This window comes from Phascolarctos cinereus, unplaced genomic scaffold (assembly GCF_003287225.1).
Source record: "Phascolarctos cinereus isolate Bilbo 61053 unplaced genomic scaffold, phaCin_HiC Scaffold_9;HRSCAF=440, whole genome shotgun sequence".
Classification (NCBI taxonomy): domain Eukaryota; kingdom Metazoa; phylum Chordata; class Mammalia; order Diprotodontia; family Phascolarctidae; genus Phascolarctos; species Phascolarctos cinereus.
Window position 1 is genome coordinate 149,529,257 of NW_027556402.1, and position 23,125 is coordinate 149,552,381.

General features: G+C 37.3%; 1 protein-coding gene across 1 annotated transcript in view; it reads left to right on the forward strand.

The window, feature by feature from the left end:
* Positions 1-17,962, forward strand: part of CORIN (corin, serine peptidase) — a 209,798-nt gene extending 191,836 nt beyond the window's left edge. Inside the window, 6 exon segments of the mRNA XM_078148375.1 lie at positions 1,826-1,942; positions 4,649-4,698; positions 4,852-5,026; positions 9,068-9,339; positions 11,125-11,258; positions 16,109-17,962. Of these exon segments, the coding sequence (XP_078004501.1) occupies positions 1,826-1,942; positions 4,649-4,698; positions 4,852-5,026; positions 9,068-9,339; positions 11,125-11,258; positions 16,109-16,291 (931 nt within the window). The 3' untranslated portion in view covers positions 16,292-17,962.
* The last annotated feature ends 5,163 nt before the right edge of the window (positions 17,963-23,125 follow it).

A 23,125-nucleotide genomic window follows, 5' to 3' on the forward strand; every position in this document is an offset into this window, starting at 1 on the left:
TCTCTGTGTAGTGTGGGGATCTTCCACTGAGAAAAGACAGATCCTTGACCTGACATGATAGGTGTGACATGATAATTGTTTTCAGATATTTTAAGGACTGCCACGTAGAGGAGAGATTACTTTTGGTCTGGCCCCAGAAGACAGAACCTGGAGCAGTGGTTGAAATTGTGGAGAGGCTGATTTAGACTTGATGTCACAAAACAAAACTTGTTAATGATTAAGAGCTTCCCCCAAGTGCACTAGGCACCCTCCAGAGGTGGTGGGCGCCCACTCAATGGAGATCTCCAAGCAGATGACGGGCAGCTACTTGTAATGTTATTGCTGAGATTCCTTTCATTTATGGGTTAGACTCAATGGCATCTGAGGTCCCTCTCAAATGTATTGATTCTGTGCTTTATTACTCAGTTGTCAAACATAAGCATATGGCAGAATGCTTCTGTAAAGGTATTCGAGATTCCTTTCCTCCATCCCCTTTGGCTTTATCTCAATTTTCTCTTCAGATAGATTCTTTTATTATTCTCTCTGGAGACAGCATAGTTCAGTAGAAGGAGCATTGGACTTGAAGTTGAGACCTGGGTTTAAATCCTGCTTTTGACAAATATTAGCCGTGTGATAAGGGGAAGGGGTGTGTGTGTGTGTGTGTGTGTGTGTGTGTGTGTGTGTGTGTGTGCGCGCGTGTGTGCGCGTGCGCGCGTACTATGACACACTGGTGCAAGTATTGTAAAAAAGGAAGAAGAGAGAAGGAAGAGAGAATAAGAAATGAATAGATAATAATAATGATAATCATAGTAGTTAACATTTATATAGCACCTACTGTGTGACAGGCTCTGTGCCAAGTGTTTTACAAGCATTATCTCATTTGATCTTTACAACAACACTGGAAAGTGAGCTATTATTTTCACCCCCATTTTACAGATGGCAAAACTGAGGCAAATGGCAGCTAACTGACTTGCCCTGGGTCACACAGCTAATAAGTATCTGAGGTCAGGTCTTCCTGAATCCAGGCCCAGAGCTCTATTCACCATGTCACCTAGCTGCCCCAAGAGAACAATCAATAATACAAGTCAGAATGGAAAAAAAAACCCCCAAAACTTTGACCTACCTTTAACTGACTTCTGACTCTATTTACAAATAATATTTCATAACTGTAAGAAATGTAAGATGTTATAAGGCCTTAAAAAACAACCTTTCAAATAACAGTTTTTTCACCTGAAACTATTTGAAATAAAGGCAACTCTCAATAGTTGCTGCTCATGATTTGTATTACTTTTAAGACGTCACTAATGCTAAGTGATTTACAAGCATTATCTCATTCGATCCTTACAACAACACTGGAAAGTGTGAACCATGCTAATAATGGGTAAGAAACCGTAAGTGATTAAAACCCCAAAAACCACATGTAAAATTTAGCATGTTCCCCATGCTAAATCGATCAGTTCCTCAGATGCTAAGACTTTTAACTTAAAAACTTCCCAAAAAGCTAAAAAGAGGGCAAACCCTGGTCAGAATGGGGAATGTATAAAACAGCTGTGAAAATCTCAATCTTTTGGGCCTCTAGAGTGCTTTGGAAATTTCCCTACCTCACTGTTTTCCCATAGTTCTAAGTCTTTCCTGGTAAGAATGATAAAATGCTGACAATCCGGAGCTGATGCCAAAAAACCAAATCTCCCTGTAGTACTGATTTATAATTTAATGGTCTCTTTTTGGGGGGATAGAATGAATGTTAAATAATATCCCTAGAATCTTTTCCTTTATTAATAATGGATGTTTGTCAAGTAAAAATTAATTGTACCTTGACCATTTATAAGTGCGTTTCCTTCCTTAGAGAGCTATCAGTGACAGAAATTATACAAGAACAGAGGCATCCTTGGAAGTGGCTGACTTTGCGCTCAGACTGGCAGCATAAAAATATAAGCACTCTCCATGAACTGCTAGTGGCTGGGTAAGTGATGGTACCTAAGTAAGGAGGTACCTAAGTTGAGGAGGCAGGGTTTGCAGATGAATGAGTCAGCCTAAGGCCCTCAATGATACCAATATGGCCTCTTAATCAAGAACTTTTCTAGCATACATACTGACTCTTAAATTTCAGCATCACTGTTTTCAGTTTCTAGGCATGAAGATATGATTTAATTTCCTTTGATTATTGTTTTTAAGGCTCTTATAGAGACTGTTGTGATAAAGCGGAAGGTGCTTAGTCTTTGATTTCAAAATAAATCATTAAGTCAGTCATTAGACATTTATTAAGTGCCTACTGTGTTCCAGGACCTGTGCTACATGCTAGGGATACAAAGAAAGGCAAAGGACAGCCCGAACCCGCAAGGAGCTCACAATCTAAAGGGGGAAGACTATATGTAAAAAGAAGCCGGAAGGGGGAAGGGAGAGACAGAAGCAGAAAGTGAGGAGTGGGAATGGCTGAACAAGTTATAGTGTACGAATGTAATGGAATACTATTGTGCTATAAGAAATGATGAGCCAGTGAACTTCAGAAAAACCTGGAAAGACGTACATGGACTGATGCTGAGTGAAATGAGCAGAACCAGGAGAACATTGTACATAGTAACAGCCACATTGTGGGATGACTGACTTTGATAGACTTGGCTCTTTACAGCAATGCAAGAATGTAAGACAACCCCAAATGATGATGGAAATTGCTCTCCACACCCAGAGGAAGAAATACGGAATCTGAATGCAGATGGAAGCATACTATTTGCTCTTCTTTTCCTTTGTTGTTTTGTTTTATTGCTTCATTGTCATGGTTCCTCCCATTAGTTCTAATTGTTCTTTACATCATGACTAATGGGAAAATATGCTTAACATGACTGTATATGTAGAACCTCTGTTAGATTACACGCTGTCTTTGGGGAGGGGGAGAAAATTTAAAACTCAAAATCTTATGGAAGTGAATGTTGAAAACTAAAAATAAATAAATTAATTTAAAAAAATTTTAAAAAAGAAAGTGAGGAGTGAGGAAAGGAATAGCCTGGGGCATGATAAAAGGCCAGAGGAGTACAGCTAGGTAGGAAATGGTGACATGGCTGTTCTGGGAGCCCACTGGAGAATTTGGGAGGAATTCTCCACTGTATACCAGAGAGAGAGGAACCCAAGGGGCAAAGGATGTGGAGGAGGTTTGAAGTTCAGGGCTGATGTGATCTTGCAGGATGATGAGATGCCTACATTTCATAATCTATAAAGTGAAAAAACTTTCAGGGTGAATTTCTTCCTTCCTTCCTTCCTTCCTTCTTTCCTTCCTTCCTTCCTTCCTTCCTTCCTTCCTTCCTTCCTTCCTTCCTTCCTTCCTTCCTTCCTTCCTTCCTTCCTTCCTTCCTTCCTTCCTTCCTTCCTTCCTTCCTTCCTTCCTCTCTCTCTCTCTTTCTTTCTCTCTGTCTCTCTCTCTCTCTTTGTCTCTCTCTCTTCCCCCCCCCACTCCCTCTCTCCCTCTCTCCTTCCTTTCTCTTTTGAGGCAATCCAAGTATAACACGGGCAAATCAATTAACTCTCTGCAGGTCAAGGCAACTAAGATTTGTCTGGTAAGTTTATAGATAGGTTGCCATACGTGCGTGGTTTGGGAACCCTTCACTCTGAAATTATAGGTCCTTGATGTGAAAAAGAACATGAGAACTATCTTTAAGCCTTTGCAAGGCTCCCATGTGTGGAAGGATTAGGTTTACTCCCTGTGGCCCTAGAGAGCGGAACAACCTCCTGTAGAGGAGTGCTGCCTTCAAGACCGGATGCCACAGTTTAAGAAGGCTACAAATAAGTTGGAGAGGGTCCAGAGGAGTGCTATCAGAATATGAAGGGCCTTGCATACGTGGCCTCTGAAGAAACTGCACATTTTTTAGACTGGGGAAGACTCAGGAGGAACATAATACTTGTTTTCAAATATCTGATATGCTTTTATGTGGAGGAAGGATTAAGCTTCTGTTTGGCTCTAAATAGAACCAGCCAACCAGAAAAAACAACATTGGCAGAACCAGCAATGCAAAGATGCAAATTTACACTTGATGTTCGAAAAAACCATCCTAACAATGAGAGTTGTTCTGAAGCAGAATGGGCTGCATCAAGAGGCAGCACCTTCCTCTTCCTTGGAGTTCTTCAAGCAGAGTCAGGCAATCGATCACTTGTTAGGTGCGCTATTGTGGGATTCCTTTTGTGTATGTGTGGGATTCTATGCCCACTGATGTCCTTTCCAACTTTCACAATCCATGATCTATGATTCTGTGACTACCCTATATATGTCTTTACTTAATAGAATCTAAGCTACTTGGGGGCAGCTACTGTCTCATTTTTATATAGACTTAAGAACATAGTAAGCACTTTAATGAATTTTTTGTATTCTTTCATTTCCCTACACTTTACTAAATAGAGCCTGATGGGGAGTACATACCTTTTAGGAGAAGCTTGCTCTTACAAAAGCAAACAGTACTAATATATAGATTCATTTTTCTGGGATGGTAGACTTGAATAATGGCATTATGAATAGTTTTGGCCAGAGCAATTAAATTGTAGACAGATTTCAAATTGCCAAAATCATTGATGCTGACAACATCATAGATCCTGGAACCCTTTTACTCATTCATCGATGTAGCATTTGTGGTGATTGGCAAAGATGTGAGTTAATATGGACACTGTTTTATTTCTCTAAATATAGGTATCCTTGTCAAAGCAGAAGTCGGATTTCTCTCTTGTGTTCTGAACAAGGTGAGAGAAGTAGTGATGTAGTCACATGGCATGAATTTAATTTCGTTGATTTGCTCAGGACAAAAATGAAAAAAAAATCTTCTACATGACACCCCAACATCTAGATGTCTGTCAATGTATGGATAACTTTCTGTGGTCTGTGTTCTTTGGCAGACTGTGGCCGTCGCCCTGCAGCTCGTATGTACAAGAGGATTCTCGGTGGCAGAACGAGTAGACCCGGAAGATGGCCATGGCAGTGCTCCTTGCAGAGTGAACCAAGTGGGCACATTTGTGGTTGTGTTCTGATTGCCAGAAAGTGGGTTCTCACTGTTGCTCACTGCTTTGAGGGGTGAGTTGTTCATGTTTTGTTTAGCTGTACATAAGCCTGTTTTGTCCTACGTACACTTGCAGCCAGAGTCTATTTTTTTGTCATGCCATTGTAAGTGAAGCATGTTATCAGTTTGTGGAAATAGAAAAGGAATGGATAACCTTCTCCCCTATGGTTAGTGTTCATTGGTGGTGATATTTTTTTTTTGCTGTAAATCATAAAATTTCACAGACTTTTCACAGTTATTGGCATATTAGCATTAAGGCAAATGTGTTCAGAATGAAAGAGGATGATATTTAGTGGATTAGTTCTTGGGATGGAATTTATCCAAATTTAACTTCTTTCTAGATTTATTAGTTGGTCAAGTTCAAAGAACTTTAAGTGAACAGCATAGTGAAATAGGATTCCAAGCTTTATTATCTTGTCTGGGGAGCAGAATTGCAAGCACAATATGATGGGAAGAACAGAATGAATCTATGAATTTTTTTTGCCGTAACAATTAAGTTGTAGGGGAATTTTTCAATCCTTGTCACAAGAGAGATCACTTTTATTGACAAAATCACAGAGCCTTGAAGTATCAAAGCACTGAGTTCCTGTATGTACAAGGTATAATGGGAGAAACATCACTCATTGATAGGGATATTTAATGCTAGTTTGCATCAAATGCTTAGAAAGCACAGGTTATGCTCATGATTGGCAGTAGACCAGATCTACTTAGCAGTATTTTCCATTTCTGATGTAAAATCCCTCAATAATAGGAAGATAAGGTTAACAAGACTGCAGTCATAACCAGAAAGCTGTTTTAAAAATTCACCCACCTGTTCTTTCATGGTCGCCTTTTGCATGTCTACATTTGGTGTTCAAATATATATTTTGTTGAAGGATCTGGGTGAAATGCAAGCAAAGCGTGACAGCTGAGGAGTAGTGTGTGTTTTTATTTAAGGAAAGCGACATGGTATCAAAAGATGTGATGTCATGTAGTATGAACTTAAAGGATCTATCAAGAAGAGTGTCTGGCCATCTGCAAGGCACTGGGAAACAGAGATTAAGAAAGCACTTATAAATTTCTTAGAAATTGCCTAATGTGATTGACCACTGTGAAATAGGTTTTATAAATACTCATTCTTTATAGCCACACTGGTGACTCTGTAAGCATTCAGACATTCCAGATGTTACTATAGTGCTATAGAGATTTCCATTGTCTTAATTAGCCAGATTCATTTGCCAGAGTGAGAATTGAGAAGACAGACGGAAGGGTCTTTTAGACCTGTCTCCTCTAATTATGCTTAAGTAAAGACATACTATTGATTTTCTCTTCTGCAGGTGAATATTTTTAAAAACCCAAATCAAGAATTAAAAAAGAAAAAAAAACATGCATTTGTCTTACTGTATTAAGTCGAGTTTATAATTTAAGACTATGATTTGAATGGAGACATAGGAGGGATACTTAACAAATTTTCAGATAACAGAAAACTATGTTGCATCCATGACCAACTCAAGATTCAAAAAGATCTTGACAAGTTGGATCATTGAAGTGAAACCATGAAGACAAAATTTAACCATTATAAATATTAAGCTCTGAATTTAGCTTGGAAAAAAAAACTGTATAAGTACAAAATGGGGAAGTGCAGACTTAGCAGATCATGTGGAAATGACCTAAGAGTTTTAATTGACTACAGACTCTATATGAGCCCAAAGTATAATGCAACTTCTAAAAAAGTTATTTTCCATCTCAGTCTACATTAAGAGAAGTCTCGTATCCAGATTGAGGCAGGTTATTGTCTCAGTTTACTGTGCTCTGGTTAGACTGCATTGGGACTGTTGTGTCTAGTTCTAGACTTGACATTTTATGAATTATGTTTATTAACCATTCAGAAAAGGACAACCAGACAAAGGGTCTAAAAATCATCTCATACTATCCATATGTATAATGGGCTTTCTTTTTCTTACCTTCTCACTAGGGGGAGGGGGCAGAAGGAGGAAGAGAATTTGGAACTGAAAATAAACTTAAAGGACTAAAAAAAATAAATTATGAAGGGATGGTTGTAAAGGGGTAAATTGTAAAGGACTAAAAACCAATCATGTCATATGAGTAATGGTAAGAAAATTTGAGATGTTTGATCTTAAGTGAAAAAGGCTCACTGGGGGCAGCATAATTATTTGAAATACATGAAAAGAGATTATGTGGAAACAGGATTAGAATCATTTTGTGTTGAGAACTGGGACCAAGGAATGAGTACAGATTTTATCTTCTAATGAGAAAGAACTTAATGATTCTGGGCATCCAAAAGTGAAATATTACTACTTGCTTTTACTTGTTCTTAATGAAATAGAGCTTTTTTTTTCCTTTTTGTGAGAGTCAGTTGTAAATAATAAGATGCTGTTAGACACAACTCAATTACATTGAGCAATTTTGTTAGTATGCGCTTTAGTACCTTAAAATAAGCATCTTGCCCGATCCAAATTGATTTCTAGTCATTAAAATGGGAATTGGTGTATTTTTCCTTTCTTCCTCCCTCTCCTTTCTTTTCTTTCTTTTCATAATGTTAGATGCTATGAAATGTTTATCACTGAAGTAACTAGATAGGTGGGCATAAAGGTCAAAGGGTAAACAACTTGAATGAGCAGGAATGAAACTAATGTAACCTCAAGTAAACATGTCAGTTTCCCAGAAGGTCATGAGCTTCTTCCTATGAAGTGAAGGGAGAACCCTTTAGATATCACCCAGTATTCAACTCCTTCACTGTCCCCATTACTACATAGCTCAGTTATTTTTCATTAAAATAGGAAAAACAAAGTTAGTGGAGGATGGGTTGCTGCTTTTGACACATTTTCATTAAGATCCTTTAAGTGTTTCACCTTTTCTTAAGGCACTTACTATTCCTAGGGGGGGATCCTTTAGGCTTTCTTTTCTTGTATTTCATCTTTTTCATTTTCCTTTGAGCCTCCTTCAGCCTCCTCCTTTTCCTACTTTTACCAGTCACTCACTACTCTTCCCACTTTGAGAACTTAGCCTTTAATATGCTGTGTTATTCAGAATATTGACTCCTGGAAGTGTGATCTTTGCTTTCTGCATGTTGTAGGAATTTGTTTATTAGTCATACAGTCTATTATGTAAATGTTTTCTAGTGTAAATAATAAAAAAAATTACAACTTTGTTTTTTAATTAAATTTTTTCAATGCATAGACATCGATTTCCCTTCTTCTTCCCCCACCCAAGAAAAAAGAAAAAGAAAGCCCTTGTAAACAAACATGCAAAGTCAATTAAAACAGATGCCAGCATTGACCTTGCCTAAAAAAATACAGATTCTTTATTCATCCCGTGTCTATTCTCTCTCTGTGAGCAGTTGGATAACTTGCTTCATCCTTGGTTTTTTGGAGTTGTGGTTGGTCATTGCATTGATCAGAGTTCCTTAGTTTTTAAAAATCATTTATCTTTACAATGCTGTTTTTATTATATAAATTGTTGTTCCAGTTCTGCTTACTTTGCTTTTTACTAGTTAGTGTGAAGTCTTTCCAGGTTTCTCAGAGACTTCCCCTTTCTTCATTTATTACAGCACAATAGTATTCCATTACATTCATATACCGTATTTTTTTAACCATTCTTGAACTGATGGGCCATTACAAATTTCCATCTAAGAAAATTAGATGAATAATAACAAATTAATAATTGAAAAGCAATGTGGTATAGTTTAAAGAGCAATGAATTAGTAGAAACAAGAGTGAATTTGAATTCAAGCAATGCCTTGGATTCAAATTTTTCCTCTAATACTTGCAAGCTATATGACTATAAATGAAACATTTAACCTTCTTCCCAAGCTTAAGTTTCCTGATGTGTAAAATGGCCCTAAGAATTTTTGTAGTACCTGCCAGAAAGGCTTGTTGCAACCATCAAAGAGATAATGTATGTAAAGTATTTTATGAACCTTAAAACACTTAAATAGAATTTCTTACAGCGAAGCCAACAAACACCCCAAAATTTACAGCTTGGAAATTTGTATCTGTATTTAAAAAAAGATAATCTAAGTTCAAATGTTAATACCTCCTACTATACTATTCAAGGAGAGAAAATGCTGCTGTGTGGAAAGTGGTACTTGGTATAAACAATCTGGATCACCCATCGATCTTCATGCAGACGCGCCTAGTGAAGACCATTATCTTACATCCTCGATACAACAGAGCGGTGGTTGACTATGATATCAGCATTGTGGAGCTAAGTGAAGATATCGTTGAGACCAGTTACGTCCGTCCAGTCTGCTTGCCCAGATCCAAACAGGTGGTAGAGCCCGACACTTACTGCTACATCACTGGCTGGGGACACATGGGTAACAAAAGTAAGTCAGAATCTTAGAGGAATCCAATGATGCTTTTGATTAAGTGCTAGTTAGCTGTAATGTCTTATCACTGTGGTGGTATATCCATTTGCTTGATTTTTTTAAGGAAAGCATGCATTTCCATGTAAAATGTTTGTGAGACTGTAGACTTTCCTTATTATTCAAGTTAATTATGTTTAAAATATGTGTCTAGGTTCAGTGTGTAATTAGCAGATGATTACATTTTCTGTGCCACGACAGTCTTCATCTGTATCTAAGAGTTGCAAACGCTTTTAGATCTTACCGCACACATGAGTATCAGAGATTCATCATGTGCATTCATATATTGGGCATATCCTACACACCATCCTACACAATATAGGACAGGTCTGGGGTGAAGACAGTCAATGGCCAAAAGGTAGAGGCTCAGCAAGACTGGGATGGATGCAGAATCTCCAGGCAATGCAGAATGAGGTTGACGGTGGAATCTCTGAACCACCAGAATTCTGGCCTGAACTCAATTATGGTCCGTTCATATTTCATTAGACCAGTGTGTTTAAATTGTAGGAAAGCCTAGTGGTGCTTGCAACCCCTAAAACAATCACAGTTCTACTAACAAAAAAGAACAATGATTTATTCTCTTTAATTAGAAAAATTTGACCCCCAGGGTAGTACAAATGTTTAAGTAATAATGAATTAGCTCCACTTCCCCATTTTAAACAGTGTTAATTCTGTCTTATTCTGTTTGGTCTACTTGAAAGGTTAAAATATAATAATAGCTGCAATCAACAAAAATGTGCTATGATAATATGAGATCAGAGCACTCTCCACATTACCTTGGATGGTATTTCACCTAAAATGTGTGCGTCAAACATGGGACAACATTGAACATACCAATCCTTTTATAATCCTTAAAGCATTTTACAATCATTTTTTTCTGCCCCTAACTAAGCCTAATAAGGAGCTTGACAACACTCTGATTTATTATCAACCTCTGAAACTGTGGAAGAAACTTTATAGAACTGTTCACAAGTAATCCTTCAAGTAATCCATAATTATTTCAAGAAAACTGTTACCTGCAATGTGAAACTTTCACATATACTTACCAGTGGTGTTACTCACTGTTCTCAAGAGATGATGTTGGAGTCTGTACCACCTTCTCTGTCTTGTTTCCCAGGACAAAAATTCCAAGACATTCTTCATGAGTTTTTCAGCACCCCTTAGTGTAAGAGCATTAGTTCCAGTATACCATGAGACAGACACAATTTGACTCCATTATTCTAAACGTACATACCAGTACTCTGGAAAAGCAAAACCAACTATGTGAATGTATGATTGGATAAATTAGGTATCTTTAGGTCTTGATTTTCTCATTTGTGCGATGGTGAAGTTTGATTAGATGATTTTGATTAGATGATTAGTGATTTCACTGGCACCCAGGACTAGGTAATGTCCAAGGTGTTGCTACCTTAATGCAAGTAAAGCAGCATGGTATAGTGGGAAGAGCCCTAGAATAGGAGTCAAGAGGCCTAATTTAGCAACATCTTTGCCACTTTAGGCAAATGTTTTCCCCTCTTTGAGTCTCTTTCTTTATCTGCATAATGAAGAGGATGGACAAATGATTTCTAAAGTTCCTTCCAACTCTAAAATTCCTTTGATTCTAGAAAACAAATGTAAAGGTAATTGAAATATTTTAGTAAGGTTAATAACTTTTTTCTATTAAAAAAAATACCAAACCTTTTCAATTTAAAACTCCATAGACTTTAATTTTGTGTGTAATTTTACCATCTCTTAAAAAAATTTTAGTGCCTTTTAAGCTTCAAGAGGGAGAAGTCCGTATTATTTCTCTGGAACAGTGTCAATCCTACTTTGATATGAAGACTATTACTACCAGAATGATATGTGCGGGTTATGAGTCTGGCACTGTAGACTCCTGTATGGTGAGTACTTGCCTAATGTATTGATTTAGGAAAAAAATAATGCTAGTATTTGTGTATGTATATATATTCCTTAATATTATTTCATACTTATATTTTTTAAGCTACTTGACTGCAAAATTTATAATTGTTTATAATTTTATCTTTCCTTCCACCTGGGCTGATATTGTACTTGTCACATGATTAGGGGAGGGGGGATCACTTAACCTATCATGGCTTTAGTTTCATTACTGTTTAAATGAGGGGGGCTGGTCTGCTTCTTATTATCTGTGTCATGTTTCGAAAATCATTTAACCTCTCTGGGTCTCAGATTCCTCATCTGTGTTAAGTGTTGGGGTTGGACTATATGATCCCAAAGGTCCCTTCTACCTCTAGACCCTTTGAGTAGATGGTATCCTGCTAGCTCTAAATTGTATGAACTCACTACATCCCTCCATACACATTCATGCATTTGCATGAAATGCATGACACATTGAGTTTCAGGAATTGTGGGTCTGGCCATGGTCACTTTCATCTTTGTCTTTATATCTTTGCACTTAGGGATGAGAGGCAGTATGGTGTAGTGAAAAGAGAGCTAACTTTGAACCAAGACCGACCTGGGTTCAAGTCATGCCTCTGACATGTGCACATATGCTGGCTATGTAGCCCTGGACAAGTCACCTAACCTCTCATTACTCCACGCAACACTAAGACTATAAAGTTGCAGAGGAAATGCCACCCAGCATTGATAGAGTTTTCTTATTTATGAGTTCCCTATCCCAATGAAATCACAGGCTCAGTTTCTATTTCCTGTTCCTACCATGTGCCTGGCCATAATAGATGCTTAATAAATGATTGTTGATTAACTAATTGATGTAGAACCCCTGCTTTCCCACTTTAAAAAATTTTCAGTAGTAGAAGGAGTATCCTTAAATAGTAGCAGTGGGAAGGATGGGAGCTTTAGCTGCCAAATCACCCAGTTGAAGACAAAAGACACCAGTGCCGCCACCGTTTTTGTACGTCCTTTCAATTGGTACATGAAACAGAACTGATGTTTCTGGCAATCATTCTGGGAAAGGGGCGAATTGCCAAGGCAGTACACAAATGATGATTCTACCACGATGGGGGAAAACAAGCTAAAGATTCCCCAAGATTTTGTCTAACGTGCCAACCCGCCGGTTTCACAGACACACTTCCCAACTTGGCTTGTAGGTTTCAGGGAAAGAAATTTATGACACCTTGAACAAGTAGCTTTCCCTGGGGTCAGTGCTGACAAAACCCAAACAATTACTGAAGATACTCTCTCACTTAATGCTAGGGAAGTACTTTTGCTTAGTAGAGGACGGGTCATTTGTCAGAAAAAATAGCCCAACACAATTGTAAGCTGTTTTTCACTCTAGTTTTGCCAAGCTGAATAGGAAAGAGGCAGACTGAAGTCGTTGAAAGAACATTAGATTTAGGATCAGAGGACCCTGGTTTGAATGTGGACTCTGCTTCTTCTTGCTACTTGCAAGATCATCTTTAAGTTATTTCTTCTCTTTGTGTCTGCAGTAAATAAGCCATTTAATCCTGACGGACAAGCCCTTCTATAGTGTCCCCAGCAAATTTTCATCCAGCCTGTGCTAAAATGCACAAAAACTCACTATTTCCTGAGGGTGGCACATTTACTTCTGAACAATTCAACTCATTAGCAATTTTTTTTTCTTATTTCAAGCCTAAATATGCCTCTCTGAGATTACTTCCCAGCACGTCTAGTCCTGCCATCAAGAACAAGTGCAATTCCTTTTTCATAGTGGGTGATTGGGAGGCCCTTAAACATCCTAGTTATCTCCCTTTACAAGTTCTCTGGCTTGTCAGTGCCCTTCTAAAATATAGTGCTTAGAGCTGAACTTGGTACTCGAGATGGAATCTTACTGGGTGGCATGAAATGTGGCTATTGTCTCTGACGTTCCGGACATTATTCTTCTCACCAGATCCTAAGATCACATTAGCTTTTTGTTGTTTGTTGTTGTTGGCTACCATGTCCCCTTTAAAATCATATTGAGGCTTCAGCCTTCTAAAACAGGGAAATCTTTTTTTTTATGCTCAAGTGCTATCTCATCACATTTCCCCTCTACCATTTTGTTCTTTCCTCATTTATGAAATGGGGAGGTAGGACTAGATGAAACCTAAGGTTCTTCATAGCTCTAAAGCCTGTGATTCTGTGTCTGGACCTTTTACAATCCATCCCTCCAGTTTCCTCCCTTCCCTTCCTGCATTGACTTTAGCAGAGACAAATTGGTTTTCCTTGGTTCTCTAGTCTCTTTTTGATTCTTGCCTTAGTCAAACAAATCCCCAGATGCAAAATTGGCATTCAATGTGGTCTGATTATTATTAGGTCAGATGAACACCAATGACTTCCTTCTTCCCATTCTATGCAACCTGCTATTAGTTGATAAACTCACCCAAATGGAGTAAATGGGTCACTCTAAGGAATCTCTGATGTGCAAACTATGCCTTACCAGCCTCACCTTTGAACAAAAGCCTTTAATACTCAATAGCAGGGCCCGTTTATAATTAGAATCCAAAGGGGAGAGAGGAAAATGAACCAAAAAGGCAGTGTTATTAACAGTGCACATTTCTTCTTGGCTGGGTCACTAATGACCATCCTCAAAGTTGCCTATTACTTTAGAACTGTTTATATTTCATTCTTTGTCTTCCTGTTACAAAGAACATCCTTTATGTGGAAAAAAATTGTTTTTTTCTTGTTACCAAAGATCATTGGCTAATTAAGTTGCCTAATAGAATTGTCTTCAATGGACTGGGCCTCCCCCCCCCCCCACTCAGTTATCCTTTATCATTCAGTTAAGGCAAAGCAATTTTCTCACTACCATTAGAACTATGTTTATTATGTCAGCCTTAGGCAGAAGAATCACTGTTGTACTTTTCTCCCACAAAATAGGGTGGTACAGTGAAGAATTACATCTTTGCTTCATTTACCAGTAACTCTATTAATGTTCTTAAAATCACTGTATAGGAAGGTCACCAGCGATCATTTATTCCATGTCTCAAGAGAGTAGAATTGTTGTAGGCCAGCCCAAACAGGGATAATTTATCATACTTACACAGTTTATTGACATTTCTTATGTAAGTCCTAATTCTTTCCCAGAATGATTGTGTTGATTCACAGCACTACCACAAGTATATTAGTGAGACTGACTTCCCATAGACCCTACAATATTGCCTATTTTTTTTTAATCTTTGGTAGAGGCAGAAAGATGTAGTGAATAGAGAGTCAACCTCAGAATCAAGAAGATCTGAGTTCAAGTTCCATCTTAGACACGTGCCGATTAAATCACAGTTCTTACCCCCAAGTCACTTAACACTTGACCTGGGAATTTTCTAAGATGATAAGTTGCAGAAGAGCTGCCAACCTGCACTGATAAAGGTAGTTTCTATCAGATCTCCCTACAGCAATGAAATCACAGGACTAGACCAGAAAAATCCCAAATCATCTTTATCAAAGATATGGTATGGTCGGATATGAGATGAAATACAAGAATTATTTTAATGTCAATTTCTTTTATTAATGATATGGAAATTTTTTCATATAATTGTTGATATTTTGCATTTCTTATTTTGTAAATTATTAATTTCCTTTGTTCATGTCTTTTGGGGGATGGCTCTGGATCTTATATATTTGTGTAAATTCTGTGTGCCTCACAGATGATAGTACTGTGCATCACCTCCTAGAGACAATGAGACATCTGAGTGGGACTTTTGCAGAAGATGTCATCTTCCTCTTTAAAAAAAAGTGCTCAAATTTGAACTTATTTGTATTTATACATATATTTTGTCCTGAGCATTTTTGTTATCTCGTGTCCCAATAACCTGATTTAAAGAGCCCAATGGACAATAATAGTAAGGAATTTCAGATGATTTTAGATATAAAGCATTCTTTTTCAGGACAAAATTCTCTCACGTGCATAAACAAAAAAATAAACCGGGAGTATGAGGAGGTAGAAACATCATCTCGCTCCAGTATTTGTGTGCTTATTTTATGCAAGCCTATACAATACTAATTTTGGGGGAATGTCATTTCTTCCTTAAGGTCTCCTGTGTAAGCGGCCACATAGTAATTGTTCTAGAACAGAGGGCTTGAGGTAGTTTGTCCTAGCAGAGTAGCTGCTGGTCTCCCTTTTGTTTTTCTATATGGTTAGTTTTATAGAAACTTCAAATAGATTTTTCTAAGTCCTTACTCCATTCTCCAGTTCAACAGGTTGATATGAATCAAGCTTTCTGTATTTCATAGTGATACAGTTCTGAACAACTTAGATAGTCTTTACATGAGGAAGCTTTCCCAATTATGGTGTGATGGAAAGAGCACTAGAGTTGGAATTTGAGGACCGACTTGGACTTACCTGGGTAACCTTGAATAAATCATTTAACTCTTCTGGATTCAGTTGTCTCCTCTGTAAAATGAGAGGGGGGAGTTGGGGGCCTCTTAGGTTCCTTCTGGCTCTAAATCCACGATGAACCCAGAAATATCCCGTCACTTCTAGTGCCTTAGAATTGTTCTCATGTTTTTGTCTACCACTTAACATATTATTTGCTGAATATATGGGAAAGAAGCCAAGAAAATTTCCTCCTCACAGGAGAAAAGGAGAATCTTGTTCTTCCTCCTCTTCTTCCATTAAAAGTCCTGGTAAAAACATCATAATTTAATTGAAATTGCAAGTAAACAATAGACTTCAACCTTGAGCTATACAATCACAATGAAAACATCTGCAGCTTTATAGCCTTCAAGTAAATTGGTCAAAGCAGGCTTTATGATGTTAAATTTTATAGTGCTGAAAACAACAGTGACTATCCTCTGTTATTTTTTACTTTTCCAGGGCGACAGTGGTGGGCCTCTTGTTTGTGAGCATCCGGGAGGCCAGTGGACATTGTTTGGCCTGACTTCGTGGGGTTCAGTTTGCTTTTCCAAAGTGTTGGGGCCAGGGGTCTACAGTAATGTTTCACATTTTGTTGAGTGGATTGAACGGCAAATATACATCCATACCTTTCTGCTCAACTGACTTCCAAAGTAAAGAAGACTGCCTCTGTGAAGATCTTGTTTTGGGGACATTGAAGGAAGCACTTTCTACAGGAGGACAATGTGACAGGGTGGCCCAGATGAGTAACCTTTCATCTTAGGCAAATACTGCTGGCTCTCTTACTCTTATTTTCTCTGATTTTATTCTTTTCTTTCTTTTTCTTTCTCCTTTTTTTCTACACTGTGGTGTCATTTTGAACACAATAAGAGGCCCTAAAGGTACAAAAGCAACCCTGCTACTTGGCCTGGCCTAACTTTGTCTCTACCACAAAATTATCAAAACACAGTTGACATAAGGAAATGAAGAATGCATTTGGTAAGACACAGTTTAGGGAAGGGTTTTTTTTTTTGCATCAATATGAAAATAGCATTGATATCCCAAAAGTATAGCTTTTCTGCTAGCTCCAGTTGGCCCTGCTGCAGAAAAGTAGCAAATTTCCACATTAACATGAAAGACTTGATTTTGGTTTACTAAAAGCTAAAATTATTTTGACGTCATCACTCTATCTGTGGTTTTACTGTATATGATTCTGATAATCTATGCTGAAACCGGTCACGGAGCGAAAACCTCAGTAACATTCACATAGAGATGGAATGTGAAAACATAGCTCGTGAGTACAGACCTTATTTGTTACCTCCATTAGCATGAGCCCTTATTGACTTCAAGTTACTTTTACAAATCACAGCCTCAAAGTCTCCACAGCCCTTTACCCTACCTAAGGCTTGGGTTTGGTTAATGCATTTGGCATTTGACTGATTCCAGTTTTGCAAAGTGGTTCAGAATGCATAGTGAGGATCTTTTTTGGACTAACTTGTAATCATGATAATGCAGTGACCAATGCCAAACAAAGGAAAACAACTTGAGACCTGAGAACTGCAAAGACCTTATGTAATTAGATTCCCCTTCCCCTCCAAATGGAACCAAAATTCTCCCAAGTTATTTTTTGAATATTTACAGGCTTCTCCTTGTTCACACCATTCTAATAGAAGGTATGGTTTTGAAATGTTCTAAAGGAGAGTGAGCTTAATCATTTTCATTCAGTGAAAGTGAATCCTTTTGGTAAAACTATTTGATAGCTAATGCTGCAATTTCTTTTTTAATTAAAATGAAAATTCAAAGAAAAATTCATATTATCAAGCACTAGGCCACTTTATACATATCATGGGTTTGAGACAATTTATGGCTTTCTAAAGGATTTTTTCTCATATTATTGAATTAGTTGAAAATACAAATCTTGTTAATGCTATGAGGTGGTTTATCACGTGATGGTCTCTGCAATATTCCAAAGGCCTCCAAACTCTTGATTTCCTTCCACCAGTGACCTTGACTGCTTCAGCATTCCCAGTAAAGATGTTTGTAATTTTATAAATGTATTTTTATACTGTTTTTCTATGTGTACACATATTTGTAATTCAAAAAACAAATCTTGACACTGGCCATAGTCTGTAAGAATCAAGAGCGTGAATTTTTTCTTCAAGATGATAGCTATGGTCTTATACCTATAGCAAGAGCATATGTGTTGTTAGTATTATATCACAACTACAGTGACTCACAGTGAATGTAATTACTGGCCAGTTTTATTTCAATTCCTGTTAAGCCAAAATGTGTATAATATACTTATTCTAAATAAGAGAAATAAAAATTATAACCTCTTGTCTTTTGGTGAAACCCTACAAGCAGAGAGGTAATTATATCTCTAACCCCTGGTGGATTCTCTACTTAAAATTTAAATTAAACTAAAATTAAATTAAATTAAAATTAAATTAAACTAAAATTAAAAATTAAAATTAAAAAGAGAGACTATTTAACTGATTTCTATGAAATATGAGTAAATTTTATAGGTTTTTTTTTGTGGGACCAAGCCTTAGATCCATTTAATGATAACCTGAACAATGAGTAGTGCTTTTGGAACATTTTTAATTACACAGATAGCTGCTTCTTGCAGAATCAGGAAGATATTTTTGTTTTTTAATGGAAAAGAAAGGCCATTCTTTGCTTTGAAAATTGTATGACTTTTAGTTTCACAATAAAAGAAAAAAACTTACCCAGAGCTGGAATTGATTTCTAAAATATTATAGGATCTAGCTCTGTCAAAGGGCACATAGGTTTTTGCAGTTTACAAAGAATAATGTCATGTGAACGGTTCTATTGATAACAACTTAGAAATTTCAATGACATATTTAGAGTTTTTTGACTCAGTGAAGTCACCATCACTTTCTACTAAACATAAGCTTTAAAATCAAAATACAGTTAATTTTAATGTGTCAAAAATGTTGCAAAAGTCATCCAAAGAAATTGACATAGATAAGACAATACATAAGTAATTTCAAGGAAAGACTTCATTCTTACAGTATGAGATGATGAAACATAGAGATCTCCTTAACTTGAAAGCAGTAAACCATGTTTTTCTTCTTCATAACTGCTTACATATTAATATTAGCTTATGTATTAATATCTTGCTTATATATTATTAATCTGTATGCCACATGCTTATCAACAAATATTTACAGGACAATCATCTCCTGCAATAGGTCCAAAGCTGCTGTTGACAGCTACCTTCCATTGACCTACTTTTAAAAAATTCCCCTTCAATACTGTCAATCCTAATATAAACCAGGATAAAATAGAGTAATTCCAGCTGTTTGAGCTCAAGCCAAGGGTTTTGCTCCACAGAGTGTCTACTGCCCAACTGTCTACCTGATTTTTAAGAGTCAGTAGGTCAAATCCCACACAACTTTATTAAAACCTGACACATGCTCTGAAAGGCATTGAGCATGGATGCTTCCTTTATGAATCCTGCCTCTTTATCCTATGATCTTGAGCAAGCATCTGTGTCAGCAAGGTATAAATCCAATTACTGCATTCTTAAGTGAACGTCATGCCATCGTTACTGTCTTGCTTCCCATTGGAGATGTGAGTATTTACCCATCACTTTAGTACCTCAATGGTTTCACCACACACAACAAACAATTGATTTTCTTAAAATATATCAAAGCCTATGGCAAAAGTGTGTGAAATTTTTCACTGTAAAAATTGAATCTTGTATTATTGAATGCATTTCCAAAAGCCCTGGCCCTGTGCAAAAGGTTAAGTTTTTAATGGCAAGCCAGAATCACACACGATATATAACTCCTCTAGGAAATGTGCTGCTCAAAGAATCTGCTTAGAAAATTGACGGATGCCAAGCCATTCTCCACAGTTGAATCAATTCCCTACAAAATGCAAAAACTAACCAATACATAAACCACTAGAAATCACAGAAAAAAAAATGTCTAAATAATCTTCATACTAAATATCCTCTGTTAACTATAGCTTTATGTTACATAGTGCTTTATGATTACCAAGCTTTTTCCACACACACACACACACACACACACACACACACACACACACTCTTATTTGGTCATCACCACAGCCCTGTAAGGTAAGGCAGGTAGTATCGCTCCTTATTGGCAAGGCACCTGATGGGAAGTAGAGTTTTGCTGAGCTGGAAGTGGGGAGTGAAGGCTCATGGGAGGTAGAAGCAGTGTCTACTTAAGGAATGGATTGCTGGGACAGAATTTGCCTCCCACCCCAACCAGGTTTTTATTTATTTATTGCCTGTCCACTACCTCAGCCTTACCATACTGCCTTTTGAAGTAGCAATACTTATCCTTAAGACTTATATGTTTGCTGTCTGTACTTTAATGATGGGTTTTGTTTCCAGATAAAGCCAAGATAATTTTTTATCATCCTGAGAATTATATTCTCAATCAGTTTTACTGTTGATGAGTGGACCATATATGTGGACAAATAGTCACAGACAACCACAAATCTAGAACGAAGCTCATTTTCACTGGAAACACAAAAGGGAATTTCAGTAGTGTTAACACCCTCTTTTTACGGATGAAAAAATAGAAGCTCACAGAAATGAAAATCACATAGCTAAGTCTGTAGTAGAATTCAAGCCAAAAAATCTAGAATCTTTCAAACCAAATCTTTCAAATCCAGGCCTCTTTTCACTTCACCACCCTGTTTTTTTACCCTTATCTAAAATATAAATTCTCCCTCAGATGGCAAATTCTTTTTTTTTTTCCCCACGAACAAGAACAACAAAAAGTCAAGGGTGTGTTGAAGTAGCTCTTCCTTTCCACGTTAGGCAGCATCATCTAAAGTTTTGTGAGTCAAAGACTAGATTATCATCTTTGGTATCTGAGGACATCTAATCTAGAAAATCATAAAATCTGTTTGGTGAGAGAAATTCGAGGTCAGATATTTGGATCTCTACCTGAAGTAATGACTTCCCCCTAAGACATAGCCTCTACTTAGGCAAATCTTGGCATAGACTTTTTTTTCCTCCAAAGATTTGTAAGAGATGAAAATCTGATCATCAAGATTCTCCTCTGGTACAGTGGAATAGTTGAGTTGAGGATCACTGTTCTTAACCACACTGAAGGGTAGGAAATTTGAAGTGAAACTGACCTCCAAATGTAAACTCCACAGCAGTTCTCTTATCTATTAGGCAACAATGAAAAATACCTGTTCCTAAATAACACTCCTGTTTTATTTAGTTCATGGGAACTCTTTGGTGCCATGAAACTTATTCAGGTAAACACCTATGAGTATCTGTAAGTTTACTGAACATGTTGGAATTGTGCTCAATTGTTTTAACATGTTGATAAGCATCAACTTACCAGTGTCAGTAGCTCAAGGTGGCCAGATGGGTGGGGAAGAGATCATAAAACAATTTAGAACAAGCTTCAATAAAGATAAATAAGAAATAAAGACACATAGGGAAATTCTTTTATAAAGAATAACATTCTGCTGAATTGTGAACTCTAACAACAACAAAAAACAAATTTCAATACTTTTCAGGCTCAGGGGCAAAATGTAAACAAGGTCATGCATTTAGCATTGAGACCTAGATGGAGGTAGCACTTAAGAGACATTCATTGTTTTCTACCACGGTGATCCTTCTAGGCTATTCCTCCCATCATTGATTACATTTATCATGTAGATCTGAATGTAATCATGGTTTCAGCCATCCCTGGAGAAACTAATCAAAGCAAAGATCCCTGATGGCCATATCCTCTGAAGCTTTTTCTTCCTAGGTTAGCACTCTGATTCCACTGAGGTCATGGACCTTTGGAGAATCCAGTTCCTTCAGCAGTGAAAGAAGGATAATTTAGGAAACCAAGTTCTGAAGTGACTGTAAGGGTATGTCAACTTAAATATCTAACTCAAAATTGTCTACAATATTCATTGTGATCTTTTGGGGTTAAAGTAGCTTGGATCTTTATATTCTTAAAACTGTGACTGTGGAATTATTCAAGTGCAAATGAGTATAATACTTAAATGTTCTAGATACTATAAATATTAATGCTTTTAAAGATCTCATGATTATACAAAGTCATCTCGCGGACATTTAAAGACTACTCTTTCCTCTACTACTTATCTGCCCATTCTTACCTTCTAGTATCTTAAGAGATGAGAAAGCCTCAAATGCCTATTCCCAAGGCAAAGGAAGATAAAAACTCTGGAGCAGTTCACTCCCTAGCCTTGAGGTTGCTTAAGAGAAAAACATGGGGGAAAAAGAAGGCTTGCTTAGATCCCTTTATCTTAGTTTTAATACTAGTCATAATTGGATTAAGCTGATTGAGTATACAAATAATGCCATTTTAAGCCCAAGTCATTTTTTTTTATCATTTTATCAGAATGATTTTGTATGCCATATGATTTGTGTTTTATATGGTATAGTCATTATAAATAACCAACATATGCGTTTATATTAACATCCGTAGCAGATAGCTTACTGTGTTAAAATGCATTTTAAAAAAGGCTTTCGAAGAGTCTCAGAGAGAGTCTTCTCGTACCATAATGCATCTTGCCTTATCACAGCTTCATAGATGTAGAATTGGAAGCTAAAGTATAAACATAATCCAACCAACTTCTTCACTTTAAAGATGTGGAAACTGATGGGGCAACATAGCAAATGGAATAGGTAGATTTTGAACTTGGGTTCAAGAGGAATCCTGGCAGAGCAGAGAAAGAGCACATCTCAAAGTCAGACCTGGGTTCAAGTCTAAACTCTGACCCATACTGGTTGTGTGACCATGGGTAAGTCACTTAACCTCTTGGTGGTCTACGAAGCTCTCTAAAACTTGAGGTTGCCAACCTACATTGGAAGAGGGAATGTTCTCACCTGGGGAGTTCCCTATGGCAATGATATCACAGGTTTAGTCCCTAACCTTGGACTGCAAATCCAATATTATTTCTCTTGTACCAGGCTGATCCCTGTGCATGCCCTGTTTTTGGAGAACATGACAGCAGAAAGAATGGATGATGAAATTTTAATAAACAAACACTACAAGGTGGTTTTTTTTTTGAGACTTGCTCTTGAATAGAATATTTTATTTGTTGTCAAGGCTGCCATGGATCTAGAAATACTGGCATTCCCCCAATTTATGAACTCTTGGCTTAAATAACCCCAACATAGGGACAGGCAGTAGGAGGAGTCTGAGCCCCAAAGGGAACAAGTGTTCTTTGTTTCCTAACTCAAGGCACCAGGGAAGTGACCTACCTAGAGGTGGGAAGAGCTGGGGAGAGTGGTGTTCTTGGACTTATATTACCATATTCGTTATGTTATAGGTTAAATGGATTTATTTATTGTAGGCTGGCCTAGGAAAGAAACACCATGCATAACGTTTCTGTGTGACAAAGGTGTTCTAATTTCCAAAAGACTGATATGCAAATAGATTTTTTTTGGACCTGACCTATTCTTAAGTTGGGAAATTCCAATGATATGCATATGTTTATTTTCTTTTATAGTCTCCAAAG